This window comes from Ixodes scapularis, unplaced genomic scaffold (genome assembly GCF_016920785.2).
Source record: "Ixodes scapularis isolate PalLabHiFi unplaced genomic scaffold, ASM1692078v2 PGA_scaffold10__122_contigs__length_95168666, whole genome shotgun sequence".
Lineage (NCBI taxonomy): Eukaryota > Metazoa > Arthropoda > Arachnida > Ixodida > Ixodidae > Ixodes > Ixodes scapularis.
Genome location: NW_024609836.1, coordinates 8,486,667 through 8,504,523, shown reverse-complemented (window position 1 = coordinate 8,504,523; position 17,857 = coordinate 8,486,667). Strand labels below are relative to the sequence as shown.

Below are 17,857 nucleotides of genomic sequence, written 5' to 3'. Positions count from 1 at the left end.
CACGAGAAAGCGACTCGCCACCGTGCGAATTGACGAGTTTCAGACAATAATGCAAAGCCTGGATAGCAAGCAAGCGGAAGCGGAATTTTTATTTGCATAGCGGTTTGCCGGAAGCGTAGTATTTGACGGAATAAATACCGCACGTGGAATTGACGGGTGTGCGTGCAATGTCGATGTAATAAAAGAAATCCACCAAACGAGACACCACGAGGTTGTGTAAATACATCCAATGTTTTTCGCAGTATAAGTTCTGGGAAAGGTACTGTCCGTTTTCCTTCGGTTTGAGTTTGCTCACCAGAACGGTCAACGGAACGAGTACCTCGTACAAACCTCGATAACATAACGGACTGTCTCCTGGATGAACGTCGCGTCCGTTCTCGGCGTCTTCGTCATCCATGGGTACGTTGATGCCGCCGTTGACGTAATCGGAAATCACTCGGTCGACGAAGTGCAGCACGTCCTTGTTGGCGCCTGGTTGTTTGCGTACGTACAGGTACACGTGGTTCTTGGTGCAGATGACGTCGTGAACGCGTAGCGTTTTCGTCACGTTAAGAAAATTCACAACGTCCACCACAATCGAATTGACAACGGGCGCCTTGTACGTGAACACGACGTTAAAGGCGGTGCCACAGTCGTCGTCTTTGGTGGTCGTTCTCGTACTGAAATATTTTGCGATGCATATCCATAGTTTTGTCGGTATGGACACGCTCAAATCAAGGTGCGTCTGTAAATAATCGCTCAGAGCGGGTTTGCTCTCTTCGGCCAACGGTACGCGTCTTAACATCTCGTCCGTACAAGTGGAAATAATTGGTTACCGGGACGTTTGGTCCGTCTACCAGAGAGTTTTTATTGTCCCATGACATGTTGTCGGTATTTGGGGTTAATCATTAACGGCGCTACCATAGTCGACACTTGTTCCATGTTTCGTTTTAAGGCGTCTCGAGCCGAAGTACTCATCGAGTCGGCGCTATCGCAAATAAGTATCTTGAGAAAATCCGAATTGAGCGGGATCATCACGCGAATGTCGTCGGCGATCGTCCAGCGACATCTCGACAGGAACATGCGCAGAGCGGTATTAGAAACAAACTGGCCTCGTTGTAAGTGTTTGTAGGCCACGTCGCATTCGAAAACCTTGAGAAGCTCGTTTTCCAGGAATTTCTTGTTAATTATGGTTATTTCAGTCTCGTCCTCGATGTACATTTTGACGAACATCTTGAGGAAATCGGCCAACACGCGTTGATCGATCTCGCAGACGGACAGGGCGGCCATCGACTGTCGTGTGCCGTCGGCGTCGCGAACCGTATGCAAAGCGGTCGACATGGACGTGCACCAACTCATTATGGAGGCGGCCACGCTCGGCGGAATGTGGTGCTCTAGATAATGCACGTCGTGCATCCAAGACAGATAGTGATTAAAGAACATGCCGTCGTACAAGTAAACTTCGTCGTTCTTGTACGAATGGCACACGCGCGTGTGGTAAAACAAGTTCATGGCCATGCGAAAGAGCGAACTATTGGCGTAAGCGGCCACTTCGCGCTCGTCCGGCGTGGGGATGCCGTTGGTGACCTTGAGACAGTACAACATGGCTCCGAAAGTCTCCGGATCCATCATTTCAAAGTTTATGCACTGGAAAAAAAGCCATAAGTTGCGCGGCGACACGCTGCAGGCCTGGGCGAAAAAACGGTCCAATTCGGAGGAACCGCCCTGCGTCGAACGGTGTAGTTCCACGAATCGTTTGTCGGTCCGACTGCTGCTCATGCATTGTTGCACGACGTGCGCTATGTTAAGAACGCCTACTGTCGTTTGCACCGCGTTACTGTTTTGCAGCGCGTTAAAGTACTTGTTTCGTTTGATCACGGGCACCGTGTCGAAAGTACGCTGTATCATGTCGTTGTGATCCTTTAGAGTGGTCGACACGGACGGATCGAGAATGGCCGCGTCGTCAGCTTCGTTCGTTTCCATTGGCATAACCGTGCGCAGAGTCATAAAATCCGTATCGCAACGCCCCAAAGCGGCGTCTTCGGCGTCCAGACGATTACAATCGTCAACGAGCATCGTGATGACGTCGAAAACCGTGCTGTTGTTGGAAAAGCGCACCTTCATCGCCTGATAAACCGGTTCGTTGACGCGAACGTTTCCGTTCATGTGCGCGTGAAGAAGCAGACCGTTAGTTACGTCGAGCCAGTTGTGCGCGCTGGCAGCTTGTACCGTGACGACGGGGCTGCAGCGCGCGCGGCGCAAAGCGTAATTGCACAAAGACACCTGCGAAGCCAACAGTATCTTTTTGGGGAGTATAGAATCGTTGACGACTTCGACTACCTGTCGTTTGCATTCGTCGACCACTTTGTCTATGTTCACGAGGAGAGCACGTAGCATGGCAGTCGCGAACGAATTGACGTACGGTTTGAGTTTGCGTATGACGCGCTGGACGTTGGACGAAGGCGACGTGCGTCTCGTTATCGTGATTCCGTTGCGCAAAAACTCGAGGCCGGCCACGGCGCTAAAGAGACTGCCGTCAGACAGATATTGGGCGTTGGTCGGCACCGCGTCCATCTCCAAAAGCAGGAGAGAGGCCGACTCGAAAATAGAGTAGGCGACCTTACTTATCACATCTTCGTTATCGAGCGTCGTAGTCATTTCCTGCAAAATATCCAGGAGGCGGTGGGAGGAGTAGCCAAGGAGGGTGTTGACGTTGGAGGCGGTGTCTCTGTCGTAGACGACCTCGTTGGTCTTGGAGTAGGCGGTCTCGGGAGGATCCGCGTTATAGACGGCTGCCAATAAAACAGACGCGTCCGTATAACTTATGGTCTTGCCGAGCGTACCCTCCGTCACTTTAGTCGCGAAACCAGTCAGGATAGACATTTTATTTTATCATGGAAGACATCGTGAACCGATTCTTTAGCTTTAGACAGTGGAAGCAACCCGTCGTTTCGGCGCGCGCCATGGCTTTAGCCGGTTTCTGCCGCTTGTCCGACAAAGCGTCCACCTGCACGTCGTGCGGCTTCGTCCTCGACGACTCCATGCTGAAAAAAAACGACGGTGGAGGCGACTACCCGTTCCAAGTTCACGCCAGTCAACGCCCGCAATGCCGGTACGTGCGCAATTTCACGGACCCGCGACTCGAGGAACTGAAGTACCTCGAAGGGTGTGCCGCGACCGTTGTGCAACACACCATGCCGTCGGTGCCCGTCTACAAGAATCCCATTAAACGACTCGAGAGTTTTCGTTCCACACCAGCCGTAGAACGCTGGTGGAGCGATCGAATGGAGCAAGACTTGGTGACTGCGGGCTTCTACTACGCTGGAAACATCGCTAAAGTGGGTGAATGTAAATGTTTCCACTGTAACGTGACAGTGCTCGGCTGGCACTCGACGGATGATCCTTGGGAAATACACGCCAAGTTTTCTCCCAAGTGCGAATTCTTGCGTCTTCACAAGACACCTGACTACATCTACTCGATCGCCAAGTCGTACGTGACTTCCGAGATGTACTGGGCGATGCAGCTGAAAGAGATCCGCCACCTGTTGTCGTCGCCGCAACACCGTCTCGCGACTATGAACTTGCTTCGTTTGAACGTGAACCTGTCTAACCCCGACAACGTCTACGACATGATCAAGCACGTCACCCTGGACAAGCCATGTCCGCATCTCTTCGAGGCTAGAGACCGCAGTTCCAATTTCGTGATCGTAGATTTGGGCCGAGACACGGTCGACAGCATATGCGATACGTTCGACTCTGCCCAGCGTTATCAGCCACAAGCCGTAAAGGAAGAAGAAGACAACGAGCAACAACAACAGTCGCTGAGCATCGCATGCAAGTTGGCACCAGCAACCATAGCGTCTTTACCACGTGCACACTGCGTTCTCTGTTTCGATTGTATTTGCACTCGACAGCAATGTTTCGTGTGTAAAAAATACATTCGCAAAGTTTTGCGCATCTATTATGGTTGAGTGAATAAAAAGCAATATATCGATACTCTCGTTTCTTTTTCTCTCCCTCTCTTACTCGGGCCGACCGATAAGATTGAGGATAAAAAGACGCTCGTCGACTGGACACGACGTGTCAGAACGCAATGCAGAACGTAAAGAAACGGTTCCTAACGTACAAATCGTACCCCACGGAGTGGGTTCCCGATCCGCGCGAACTGGCTCTCGCCGGATTCAAAGCTTGCGTGTTTGGATTTCCCAGATGTATGGAGTGTGACTGCGAGTACAAGTTGCTGCGTAAAGAAGGACCGATGGAACAACATAGGCTATTTTCACCCACCTGCTCGATCATCGTCGCCGCTAGTAGGGAGAACGACATTAGGGACTGTGACTACTTCACCGTGGATAACTACCAACACTACTACTCCAATCCGGTGCACCGAATGGAGTCTTTCGAAAGGTACTTGTGGCCCGATATGCCTTCGATACAACGCTTCGTCGACGCCGGACTATACGCCATCAACGGCGTCTTGGCTGGCTGTTTCGTCTGCCATTGCAAGCTCTACGCGTTTCACCATTACGACGATCCTCTGGTGGACCACGTGCAGCATTCTCCCAAGTGCGCTTACTTGAACGCGACGCTCGACAAAAGACGCATCGACGCCATATACAACGATTTTCTCAAGAGCGAACTGTACTTCGGGATGCATTTCCTCGACGTCGTCGATTACTCGAAACTGACCGCCGTGACCTATCTGTTGGGAACGAACCAGATCAAACTACGTCATCCCAAGGACTTGAAAGTTCTCCACAATCCACCACCAGTGCAACACGTCCGCGTGCCGGATTACGCAGAGTACGAAATGCAAGAGTTTGTGCTCGAAAACGACGCTACGGCATGTAAAATATGTTACTCGAATCAAGCGTCTGTAATCGCGCTGCCGTGTGGACACTGCGTGACGTGTAACCAATGCGCACTGCGACACCCCAGGTGTTGTATATGTAGAAAGACCGTAAGTGCAATCATCAAACGAACGCTTTATTAATCGTAAAAGATGATTGCCAACGTGGTGAATTGGATCACCTCGTCACTCGACGGCATTCAGTGCAACCCCATGATTCCCGCTAAAACCACGGCCCAACGAGTCAAGGTCTATTGCCAAAAATCGGGCATGAACTTTCTCGGACGTAAAGCAATCGTCCAGCCGATTCTTTTGACGCATTTTGACGGATCTAATAACCATTGGAGGTTGTCGTTTAACCTTTTCAATGGTTACACGAAGCCTCATTTTCACCCTTATCAGTTTCAATTGGAACAGGGGACCCGAATAACTCTGGCACGGAGCGTATTCGTAAAGTATTTTTTTTTACCGGCACTACAATCTCGGGACGTGCAACAGGCACTCAAGGACTCGCTTAATTACACCCCCACCGACCTGCTAAATAGGGCCGTCGATTATGTCATGGACGCCCTATGGGTTTTAACAAACCATCAACAATTCGTGTCGAACGTTGGAATTTGGGATGGCGTGGCTCGTCTTGTGCGTCGCACGCACAAGACTTGCGATAACGCTCAAGTCAGAGCGTTACAAATTTACCCGAAAGTAATCGAAAACCCTCAGGTGTACGCGAACGTAAGCACTCCACTCGAAGAGTCTGCAGTCCAGGATATTCTTAGTAAAGTGTTTTTTTCAAAATTGAACTTTACGAATCCGACGAGTGTGTCTGTGCATGAGTCGTCGTTTTTTTTCTACTTTTTATTTGCTGTAATGAACAACAACAAGGGCATCCACTGTACTTTCGTAATCGAATGTGCGAACAAAAGGGTATTGAAAGCCTTTTATCAGTGCATTCGACAGATCACCAACCCCTTTAACACGAAGATGAACGGAACGATTCGTCTTTTCGTGTTAAAGCATAATTTGTACGAAGTCAACGACGGTTGCTTCTACAAACTAGACAACTACGACAACATGCGTTCTCGTTCCACAGATGGCGTCGTTACCACGATTTGTTTTGTCAACGTATCGAATTACACTCAATTAACGGAAGTTAACAAGAGTAGGAGTTCGAAAAAAATGTTCATCGTGCACTTCTGCAATTTCTTTGGTAACGGCGAGGACGAGGACTTCGCGAGTAAATACCTGGACCGTCAGACGTTTTCGAAATTTTTCGGAGCACTTCTTAATTGGTACAAAAAATCAGGCGCATACGACGTGGAGTTTGAGATGAATAGGTGGGCTAACCAGAGTCTACACGTCATCGCAAACTCCACCCAATTTTTTATTGCAATCGTACCCGGCGTGTCGGTGGCGGATACTAAAAAACGAAAGCAATTGGAAGAAGAAAGCGAGTCCGACGAAATTCGACGCAAAATTATTCGGCTGGACGAGGGAAATCCATGGGGTCGAGACTCGCAAGAAAAAGAACAAGATACTCCCGTCCTAGACGAATTACCCGAAGCCGACGTTTTAGCACCATCATCGCCGCGACACCAGCGGACGGAATGTGTCGTATTACCACCATCGCCGCGAAACCAGCAGACTGAATATGTCGTGTCACCAACATCGCCATTAAACTATCAGATGGAGTGTGTCGTGCCACCAGCATCGCCATTAGACCATCAGACGGAGTGTGTCGTGCCACCAGCATCGCCACGTATCGAGCAGACTGAAGGTGACGTGCCACCACCATCGCCATTAAACCATCAGACGGAGTGTGTCCCAGCATCACAGACTGAATTTAACGTGCCACCACCATCGCCATTAAACGATCAGACGGAGTGTGTCGTGCCACCAGCATCGCCTGTCCAGCAGACTGAAGGTGACGTGTCGCGAGACCTGGAGAGTGACGTACCACCAGCATCGCCACGAGAACAACAAGAGCAGGAAAATGACGTGTCCCAAGCATCACCTATGTGGGAAAGTGACACGTGGACGGATAGTGACGTACAAGACTGACTCTGAACGTGGTGAAGCAATCGACGACATCTACGTACCGGACACTCTAGATCCAGTTCTCGAAACACTACTAATTCCGTTGAGAAACAGCCCTTCGCCCGAAATGCCAGTATTGTGTGGAGATGACGTGGATGACGTATTAAATACACCGCACGTGAGCTATAGTAGCAGTAGTCGTAGTACTAGCGACAGCGATAACGACGCTACTTTCACCAGGGGGCACGACCGGTCTGCTAGCGATGATAGTTCGTCCTAACCTATATAAAAAGACTTCATTCATGCATGCTACTTCAACAGCATCGGCAGCGAGAGGACCCGCGCCGTCTGGTACGCGTCGGACGATTGTTGGCTAGCAGACCGCGCCCGACCAAAGTGCGAAGAAACAATCATGTCCGAACCGTCGCCGTCTCTTCCGAACAACGACGTCAAAAAGAACTGTCTGTTTAAAGACGACGACGACGACGACGAGACCGTCGTGTGCCTGTGCTCAAATTGTGATAGGTGTGACGACGACGACTACAGAGAAGAGACGCCGACTGATTCGGACTTGGACTTTATAAATGACGGCGTCATCTCCATTCACACGGCAACCTCTTCTTCCAGTGACGAGGAAGACGACGATGACGACAGCGTCAAGTGTGTCTACGTGAACCGGCGTCGTGGACGAATTATAACGAGCGACGACGAAGATGACGACAGCGTCAAGTGTGTCTACGTGAAACGAAGTCGTCGACGAATTATAACGAGCGACGACGAAGAAGACGAAGAAGCATCTACGCCAAAGAAAATTCTAGTCGACGGAACTAGTAGTGAAAAATAAAAAAATATTTATTATTACAATCCAAACTTGCCTTTCATTCTGGCCCAAAGGCCTAGCGGATCGCGCACACCAGCGTCGATTCGTAAAGCGTACCCTCCGTCACTTTAGTCGCGAAACCAGTCAGGATAGACATTTTATTTTATCATGGAAGACATCGTGAACCGATTCTTTAGCTTTAGACAGTGGAAGCAACCCGTCGTTTCGGCGCGCGCCATGGCTTTAGCCGGTTTCTGCCGCTTGTCCGACAAACCGTACACCTGCACGTCGTGCGGCTTCGTCCTCGACGACTCCATGCTGAAAAAATACGACGGTGGAGGCGACTACCCGTTCCAAGTTCACGCCAGTCAACGCCCGCAATGCCGGTACGTGCGCAATTTCACGGACCCGCGACTCGAGGAACTGAAGTACCTCGAAGGGTGTGCCGCGACCGTTGTGCAACACATCATGCCGTCGGTGCCCGTCTACAAGAATCCCATTAAACGACTCGAGAGTTTTCGTTCCACACCAGTCGTAGAACGCTGGTGGAGCGATCGAATGGAGCAAGACTTGGTGACTGCGGGCTTCTACTACGCTGGAAACATCGCTAAAGTGGGTGAATGTAAATGTTTCCACTGTAACGTGACAGTGCTCGGCTGGCACTCGACGGATGATCCTTGGGAAATACACGCCAAGTTTTCTCCCAAGTGCGAATTCTTGCGTCTTCACAAGACACCTGACTACATCTACTCGATCGCCAAGTCGTACGTGACTTCCGAGATGTACTGGGCGATGCAGCTGAAAGAGATCCGCCACCTGTTGTCGTCGCCGCAACACCGTCTCGCGACTATGAACTTGCTTCGTTTGAACGTGAACCTGTCTAACCCCGACAACGTCTACGACATGATCAAGCACGTCATCCTGGACAAGCCATGTCCGCATCTCTTCGAGGCTAGAGACCGCAGTTCCAATTTCGTGATCGTAGATTTCGGCCGAGACACGGTCGACAGCATATGCGATACGTTCGACTCTGCCCAGCGTTATCAGCCACAAGCCGTAAAGGAAGAAGAAGAAGACAACGAGCAACAACAACAGTCGCTGTGCATCGCATGCAAGTTGGCACCAGCAACCATAGCGTCTTTACCATGTGCACACTGCGTTCTCTGTTTCGATTGTATTTGCACTCGACAGCAATGTTTCGTGTGTAAAAAATACATTCGCAAAGTTTTGCGCATCTATTATGGTTGAGTGAATAAAAAGCACTATATCGATACTCTCGTTTCTTTCTTTTTCTCTCCCTCTCTTACTCGGGCCGGCCGATAAGATTGAGGATAAAAAGACGCTCGTCGACTGGACACGACGTGTCAGAACGCGATGCAGAACGTAAAGAAACGGTTCCTAACGTACAAATCGTACCCCACAGAGTGGGTTCCCGATCCGCGCGAACTGGCTCTCGCCGGATTCGAAGCTTGCGTGTTTGGATTTCCCAGATGTATCGAGTGTGACTGCGAGTACAAGTTGCTGCGTAAAGAAGGACCAATGGAACAACATAGGCTATTTTCACCCACCTGCTCGATCATCGTCGCCGCTAGTAGGGAGAACGACATTAGGGACTGTGACTACTTCACCGTGGATAACTACCAACACTACTACTCCAATCCGGTGCACCGAATGGAGTCTTTCGAAAGGTACTTGTGGCCCGATATGCCTTCGATACAACGCTTCGTCGACGCCGGACTATACGCCATCAACGGCGTCGTGGCTGGCTGTTTCGTCTGCCATTGCAAGCTCTACGCATTTCACCATTACGACGATCCTCTGGAGGACCACGTGCGGCATTCTCCCAAGTGCGCTTACTTGAACGCGACGCTCGACAAAAGACGCATCGACGCCATATACAACGATTTTCTCAAGAGCGAACTGTACTTCGGGATGTATTTCCTCGACGTCGTCGATTACTCGAAACTGACCGCCGTGACCTATCTGTTGGGAACGAACCAGATCAAACTACGTCATCCCAAGGACTTGAAAGTTCTCCACAATCCACCACCAGTGCAACACGTCCGCGTGCCGGATTACGCAGAGTACGAAATGCAAGAGTTTGTGCTCGAAAACGACGCTACGGCATGTAAAATATGTTACTCGAATCAAGCGCCTGTAATCGCGCTGCCGTGTGGACACTGCGTGACGTGTAACCAATGCGCACTGCGACACCCCAGGTGTTGTATATGTAGAAAGACCGTAAGTGCAATCATCAAACGAACGCTTTATTAATCGTAAAAGATGATTGCCGACGTGGTGAATTGGATCACCTCGTCACTCGACGGCATTCAGTGCAACCCCATGATTCCCGCTAAAACCACGGCCCAACGAGTCAAGGTCTATTGCCAAAAATCGGGCATGAACTTTCTCGGACGTAAAGCAATCGTCCAGCCGATTCTTTTGACGCATTTTGACGGATCTAATAACCATTGGAGGTTGTCGTTTAACCTTTTCAATGGTTACACGAAGCCTCATTTTCACCCTTATCAGTTTCAATTGGAACAGGGGACCCGAATAACTGGCACGGAGCGTATTCGTAAAGTATTTTTTTTTACCGGCACTACAATCTCGGGACGTGCAACAGGCACTCAAGGACTCGCTTAATTACACCCCCACCGACCTGCTAAATAGGGCCGTCGATTATGTCATGGACGCCCTATGGGTTTTAACAAACCATCAACAATTCGTGTCGAACGTTGGAATTTGGGATGGCGTGGCTCGTCTTGTGCGTCGCACGCACAAGACTTGCGATAACGCTCAAGTCAGAGCGTTACAAATTTACCCGAAAGTAATCGAAAACCCTCAGGTGTACGCGAACGTAAGCACTCCACTCGAAGAGTCTGCAGTCCAGGATATTCTTAGTAAAGTGTTTTTTTCAAAATTGAACTTTACGAATCCGACGAGTGTGTCTGTGCACGAGTCGTCGTTTTTTTTCTACTTTTTATTTGCTGTAATGAACAACAACAAGGGCATCCACTGTACTTTCGTAATCGAATGTGTGAACAAAAGGGTATTGAAAGCCTTTTATCAGTGCATTCGACAGATCACCAACCCCTTTAACACGAAGATGAACGGAACGATTCGTCTTTTCGTGTTAAAGCATAATTTGTACGAAGTCAACGACGGTTGCTTCTACAAACTAGATAACTACGACAACATGCGTTCTCGTTCCACAGACGGCGTCGTTACCACGATTTGTTTTGTCAACGTATCGAATTACACTCAATTAACGGAAGTTAAGAAGAGTAGGAGTTCGAAAAAAATGTTCATCGTGCACTTGTGCAATTTCTTTGGTAACGGCGAGGACGAGGACTTCGCGAGTAAATACCTGGACCGTCAGACGTTTTCGAAATTTTTCGGAGCACTTCTTAATTGGTACAAAAAATCAGGCGCATACGACGTGGAGTTTGAGATGAATAGGTGGGCTAACCAGAGTCTACACGTCATCGCAAACTCCACCCAATTTTTTATTGCAATCGTACCCGGCGTGTCGGTGGCGGATACTAAAAAACGAAAGCAATTGGAAGAAGAAAGCGAGTCCGACGAAATTCGACGCAAAATTATTCGGCTGGACGAGGGAAATCCATGGGGTCGAGACGCGCAAGAAAAAGAACAAGATACTCCCGTCCTAGACGAATTACCCGAAGCCGACGTTTTAGCACCATCATCGCCGCGACACCAGCGGACGGAATGTGTCGTATTACCACCATCGCCGCGAAACCAGCAGACTGAATATGTCGTGTCACCAACATCGCCATTAAACTATCAGATGGAGTGTGTCGTGCCACCAGCATCGCCATTAGACCATCAGACGGAGTGTGTCGTGCCACCAGCATCGCCACGTATCCAGCAGACTGAAGGTGACGTGCCACCACCATCGCCATTAAACCATCAGACGGAGTGTGTCCCAGCATCACAGACTGAATTTAACGTGCCACCACCATCGCCATTAAACGATCAGACGGAGTGTGTCGTGCCACCAGCATCGCCTGTCCAGCAGACTGAAGGTGACGTGTCGCGAGACCTGGAGAGTGACGTACCACCAGCATCGCCACGAGAACAACAAGAGCAGGAAAATGACGTGTCCCAAGCATCACCTATGTGGGAAAGTGACACGTGGACGGATAGTGACGTACAAGACTCTGACTCTGAACGTGGTGAAGCAATCGACGACATCTACGTACCGGACACTCTAGATCCAGTTCTCGAAACACTACTAATTCCGTTGAGAAACAGCCCTTCGCCCGAAATGCCAGTATTGTGTGGAGATGACGTGGATGACGTATTAAATACACCGCACGTGAGCTATAGTAGCAGTAGTCGTAGTACTAGCGACAGCGATAACGACGCTACTTTCACCAGGGGGCACGACCGGTCTGCTAGCGATGATAGTTCGTCCTAACCTATATAAAAAGACTTCATTCATGCTACTTCAACAGCATCGGCAGCGAGAGGACCCGCGCCGTCTGGTACGCGTCGGACGATTGTTGGCTAGCAGACCGCGCCTGACCAAAGTGCGAAGAAACAATCATGTCCGAACCGTCGCCGTCTCTTCCGAACAACGTCAAAAAGAACTGTCTGTTTAAAGACGACGACGACGACGACGAGACCGTCGTGTGCCTGTGCTCAAATTGTGATAGGTGTGACGACGCCGACTGATTCGGACTTGGACTTTATAAATGACGGCGTCATCTCCATTCACACGGCAACCTCTTCTTCCAGTGACGAGGAAGACGACGATGACGACAGCGTCAAGTGTGTCTACGTGAACCGGCGTCGTGGACGAATTATAACGAGCGACGACGAAGATGACGACAGCGTCAAGTGTGTCTACGTGAAACGAAGTCGTCGACGAATTATAACGAGCGACGACGAAGAAGACGAAGAAGCATCTACGCCAAAGAAAATTCTAGTCGACGGAACTAGTAGTGAAAAATAAAAAAATATTTATTATTACAATCCAAACTTGCCTTTCATTCTGGCCCAAAGGCCTAGCGGATCGCGCACACCAGCGTCGATTCGTAAAGCGTACCCTCCGTCACTTTAGTCGCGAAACCAGTCAGGATAGACATTTTATTTTATCATGGAAGACATCGTGAACCGATTCTTTAGCTTTAGACAGTGGAAGCAACCCGTCGTTTCGGCGCGCGCCATGGCTTTAGCCGGTTTTTGCCGCTTGTCCGACAAACCGTACACCTGCACGTCGTGCGGCTTCGTCCTCGACGACTCCATGCTGAAAAAATACGACGGTGGAGGCGACTACCCGTTCCAAGTTCACGCCAGTCAACGCCCGCAATGCCGGTACGTGCGCAATTTCACGGACCCGCGACTCGAGGAACTGAAGTACCTCGAAGGGTGTGCCGCGACCGTTGTGCAACACATCATGCCGTCGGTGCCCGTCTACAAGAATCCCATTAAACGACTCGAGAGTTTTCGTTCCACACCAGTCGTAGAACGCTGGTGGAGCGATCGAATGGAGCAAGACTTGGTGACTGCGGGCTTCTACTACGCTGGAAACATCGCTAAAGTGGGTGAATGTAAATGTTTCCACTGTAACGTGACAGTGCTCGGCTGGCACTCGACGGATGATCCTTGGGAAATACACGCCAAGTTTTCTCCCAAGTGCGAATTCTTGCGTCTTCACAAGACACCTGACTACATCTACTCGATCGCCAAGTCGTACGTGACTTCCGAGATGTACTGGGCGATGCAGCTGAAAGAGATCCGCCACCTGTTGTCGTCGCCGCAACACCGTCTCGCGACTATGAACTTGCTTCGTTTGAACGTGAACCTGTCTAACCCCGACAACGTCTACGACATGATCAAGCACGTCATCCTGGACAAGCCATGTCCGCATCTCTTCGAGGCTAGAGACCGCAGTTCCAATTTCGTGATCGTAGATTTCGGCCGAGACACGGTCGACAGCATATGCGATACGTTCGACTCTGCCCAGCGTTATCAGCCACAAGCCGTAAAGGAAGAAGAAGAAGACAACGAGCAACAACAACAGTCGCTGTGCATCGCATGCAAGTTGGCACCAGCAACCATAGCGTCTTTACCATGTGCACACTGCGTTCTCTGTTTCGATTGTATTTGCACTCGACAGCAATGTTTCGTGTGTAAAAAATACATTCGCAAAGTTTTGCGCATCTATTATGGTTGAGTGAATAAAAAGCACTATATCGATACTCTCGTTTCTTTCTTTTTCTCTCCCTCTCTTACTCGGGCCGGCCGATAAGATTGAGGATAAAAAGACGCTCGTCGACTGGACAAGACGTGTCAGAACGCGATGCAGAACGTAAAGAAACGGTTCCTAACGTACAAATCGTACCCCACGGAGTGGGTTCCCGATCCGCGCGAACTGGCTCTCGCCGGATTCGAAGCTTGCGTGTTTGGATTTCCCAGATGTATCGAGTGTGACTGCGAGTACAAGTTGCTGCGTAAAGAAGGACCAATGGAACAACATAGGCTATTTTCACCCACCTGCTCGATCATCGTCGCCGCTAGTAGGGAGAACGACATTAGGGACTGTGACTACTTCACCGTGGATAACTACCAACACTACTACTCCAATCCGGTGCACCGAATGGAGTCTTTCGAAAGGTACTTGTGGCCCGATATGCCTTCGATACAACGCTTCGTCGACGCCGGACTATACGCCATCAACGGCGTCGTGGCTGGCTGTTTCGTCTGCCATTGCAAGCTCTACGCGTTTCACCATTACGACGATCCTCTGGTGGACCACGTGCGGCATTCTCCCAAGTGCGCTTACTTGAACGCGACGCTCGACAAAAGACGCATCGACGCCATATACAACGATTTTCTCAAGAGCGAACTGTACTTCGGGATGTATTTCCTCGACGTCGTCGATTACTCGAAACTGACCGCCGTGACCTATCTGTTGGGAACGAACCAGATCAAACTACGTCATCCCAAGGACTTGAAAGTTCTCCACAATCCACCACCAGTGCAACACGTCCGCGTGCCGGATTACGCAGAGTACGAAATGCAAGAGTTTGTGCTCGAAAACGACGCTACGGCATGTAAAATATGTTACTCGAATCAAGCGTCTGTAATCCCGCTGCTGTGTGGACACTGCGTGACGTGTAACCAATGCGCACTGCGACACCCCAGGTGTTGTATATGTAGAAAGACCGTAAGTGCAATCATCAAACGAACGCTTTATTAATCGTAAAAGATGATTGCCGACGTGGTGAATTGGATCACCTCGTCACTCGACGGCATTCAGTGCAACCCCATGATTCCCGCTAAAACCACGGCCCAACGAGTCAAGGTCTATTGCCAAAAATCGGGCATGAACTTTCTCGGACGTAAAGCAATCGTCCAGCCGATTCTTTTGACGCATTTTGACGGATCTAATAACCATTGGAGGTTGTCGTTTAACCTTTTCAATGGTTACACGAAGCCTCATTTTCACCCTTATCAGTTTCAATTGGAACAGGGGACCCGAATAACTCTGGCACGGAGCGTATTCGTAAAGTATTTTTTTTTTACCGGCACTACAATCTCGGGACGTGCAACAGGCACTCAAGGACTCGCTTAATCACACCCCCACCGACCTGCTAAATAGGGCCGTCGATTATTTCATGGACGCCCTACGGGTTTTAACAAACCATCAACAATTCGTGTCGAACGTTGGAATTTGGGATGGCGTGGCTCGTCTTGTGCGTCGCACGCACAAGACTTGCGATAACGCTCAAGTCAGAGCGTTACAAATTTACCCGAAAGTAATCGAAAACCCTCAGGTGTACGCGAACGTAAGCACTCCACTCGAAGAGTCTGCAGTCCAGGATATTCTTAGTAAAGTGTTTTTTTCAAAATTGAACTTTACGAATCCGACGAGTGTGTCTGTGCACGAGTCGTCGTTTTTTTTCTACTTTTTTTTTGCTGTAATGAACAACAACAAGGGCATCCACTGTACTTTCGTAATCGAATGTGCGAACAAAAGGGTATTGAAAGCCTTTTATCAGTGCATTCGACAGATCACCAACCCCTTTAACACGAAGATGAACGGAACGATTCGTCTTTTCGTGTTAAAGCATAATTTGTACGAAGTCAACGACGGTTGCTTCTACAAACTAGACAACTACGACAACATGCGTTCTCGTTCCACAGACGGCGTCGTTACCACGATTTGTTTTGTCAACGTATCGAATTACACTCAATTAACGGAAGTTAACAAGAGTAGGAGTTCGAAAAAAATGTTCATCGTGCACTTCTGCAATTTCTTTGGTAACGGCGAGGACGAGGACTTCGCGAGTAAATACCTGGACCGTCAGACGTTTTCGAAATTTTTCGGAGCACTTCTTAATTGGTACAAAAAATCAGGCGCATACGACGTGGAGTTTGAGATGAATAGGTGGGCTAACCAGTCTACACGTCATCGCAAACTCCACCCAATTTTTTATTGCAATCGTACCCGGCGTGTCGGTGGCAGATACTATAAAACGAAAGAAATTGGAAGAAGAAAGCGAGTCCGACGAAATTCGACGCAAAATTATTCGGCTGGACGAGGGAAATCCATGGGGTCGAGACGCGCAAGAAAAAGAACAAGATACTCCCGTCCTAGACGAATTACCCGAAGCCGACGTTTTAGCACCATCATCGCCGCGACACCAGCGGACGGAATGTGTCGTATTACAACCATCGCCGCGAAACCAGCAGACTGAATATGTCGTGTCACCAACATCGCCATTAAACTATCAGATGGAGTGTGTCGTGCCACCAGCATCGCCATTAGACCATCAGACGGAGTGTGTCGTGCCACCAGCATCGCCACGTATCCAGCAGACTGAAGGTGACGTGCCACCACCATCGCCATTAAACCATCAGACGGAGTGTGTCCCAGCATCACAGACTGAATTTAACGTGCCACCACCATCGCCATTAAACGATCAGACGGAGTGTGTCGTGCCACCAGCATCGCCTGTCCAGCAGACTGAAGGTGACGTGTCGCGAGACCAGGAGAGTGACATACCACCAGCATCGCCACGAGAACAACAAGAGCAGGAAAATGACGTGTCCCAAGCATCACCTATGTGGGAAAGTGACACGTGGACGGATAGTGACGTACAAGACTCTGACTCTGAACGTGGTGAAGCAATCGACGACATCTACGTACCGAACACTCTAGATCCAGTTCTCGAAACACTACTAATTCCGTTGAGAAACAGCCCTTCGCCCGAAATGCCAGTATTGTGTGGAGATGACGTGGATGACGTATTAAATACACCGCACGTGAGCTATAGTAGCAGTAGTCGTAGTACTAGCGACAGCGATAACGACGCTACTTTCACCAGGGGGCACGACCGGTCTGCTAGCGATGATAGTTCGTCCTAACCTATATAAAAAGACTTCATTCATGCTACTTCAACAGCATCGGCAGCGAGAGGACCCGCGCCGTCTGGTACGCGTCGGACGATTGTTGGCTAGCAGACCGCGCCCGACCAACGTGCGAAGAAACAATCATGTCCGAACCGTCGCCGTCTCTTCCGAACAACGACGTCAAAAAGAACTGTCTGTTTAAAGACGACGACGACGACGACGAGACCGCCGTGTGCCTGTGCTCAAATTGTGATAGGTGTGACGACGACGACTACAGAGAAGAGACGCCGACTGATTCGGACTTGGACTTTATTAATGACGGCGTCATCTCCACTCACACGGCAACCTCTTCTTCCAGTGACGAGGAAGACGACGATGACGACAGCGTCAAGTGTGTCTACGTGAACCGACGTCGTGGACGAATTATAACGAGCGACGACGAAGATGACGACAGCGTCAAGTGTGTCTACGTGAAACGAAGTCGTCGACGAATTATAACGAGCGACGACGAAGAAGACGAAGAAGCATCTACGCCAAAGAAAATTCTAGTCGACGGAACTAGTAGTGAAAAATAAAAAAATATTTATTATTACAATCCAAACTTGCCTTTCATTCTGGCCCAAAGGCCTAGCGGATCGCGCACACCAGCGTCGATTCGTAAAGCGTACCCTCCGTCACTTTAGTCGCGAAACCAGTCAGGATAGACATTTTATTTTATCATGGAAGACATCGTGAACCGATTCTTTAGCTTTAGACAGTGGAAGCAACCCGTCGTTTCGGCGCGCGCC

The 17,857-nt window shown here is 49.7% G+C and overlaps 6 protein-coding genes across 6 annotated transcripts; 5 read left to right on the top strand and 1 right to left on the bottom strand.

Moving 5' to 3' along the window:
• Positions 1–846: 846 nt before the first annotated feature.
• On the bottom strand, positions 847–2,103 carry LOC8030531. Its single transcript, XM_042288787.1, has one exon. The coding sequence runs from the start codon at positions 2,101–2,103 to the stop codon at positions 847–849; it is 1,257 nt and encodes a 418-aa protein (XP_042144721.1).
• Positions 2,104–2,942: 839 nt separating this feature from the next.
• LOC120838773 (baculoviral IAP repeat-containing protein 8-like) lies at positions 2,943–3,950 on the top strand. Its single transcript, XM_040208836.1, has one exon. The coding sequence runs from the start codon at positions 2,943–2,945 to the stop codon at positions 3,948–3,950; it is 1,008 nt and encodes a 335-aa protein (XP_040064770.1).
• Positions 3,951–4,072: 122 nt separating this feature from the next.
• On the top strand, positions 4,073–4,972 carry LOC115319208 (baculoviral IAP repeat-containing protein 3-like). The gene has a single exon (XM_029979090.2). The coding sequence runs from the start codon at positions 4,073–4,075 to the stop codon at positions 4,970–4,972; it is 900 nt and encodes a 299-aa protein (XP_029834950.2).
• A 2,302-nt stretch (positions 4,973–7,274) lies between these two features.
• Positions 7,275–7,706, top strand: LOC120838772 (uncharacterized transmembrane protein DDB_G0283675-like). The gene has a single exon (XM_040208835.1). It carries the CDS (start codon positions 7,275–7,277, stop codon positions 7,704–7,706), a length of 432 nt encoding a protein of 143 aa, XP_040064769.1.
• Positions 7,707–7,919: 213 nt separating this feature from the next.
• Positions 7,920–8,930, top strand: LOC120838771 (baculoviral IAP repeat-containing protein 8-like). Its single transcript, XM_040208834.1, has one exon. The coding sequence runs from the start codon at positions 7,920–7,922 to the stop codon at positions 8,928–8,930; it is 1,011 nt and encodes a 336-aa protein (XP_040064768.1).
• A 3,946-nt stretch (positions 8,931–12,876) lies between these two features.
• Positions 12,877–13,887, top strand: LOC120838770 (baculoviral IAP repeat-containing protein 8-like). Its single transcript, XM_040208833.1, has one exon. It carries the CDS (start codon positions 12,877–12,879, stop codon positions 13,885–13,887), a length of 1,011 nt encoding a protein of 336 aa, XP_040064767.1.
• Positions 13,888–17,857: the final 3,970 nt, after the last annotated feature.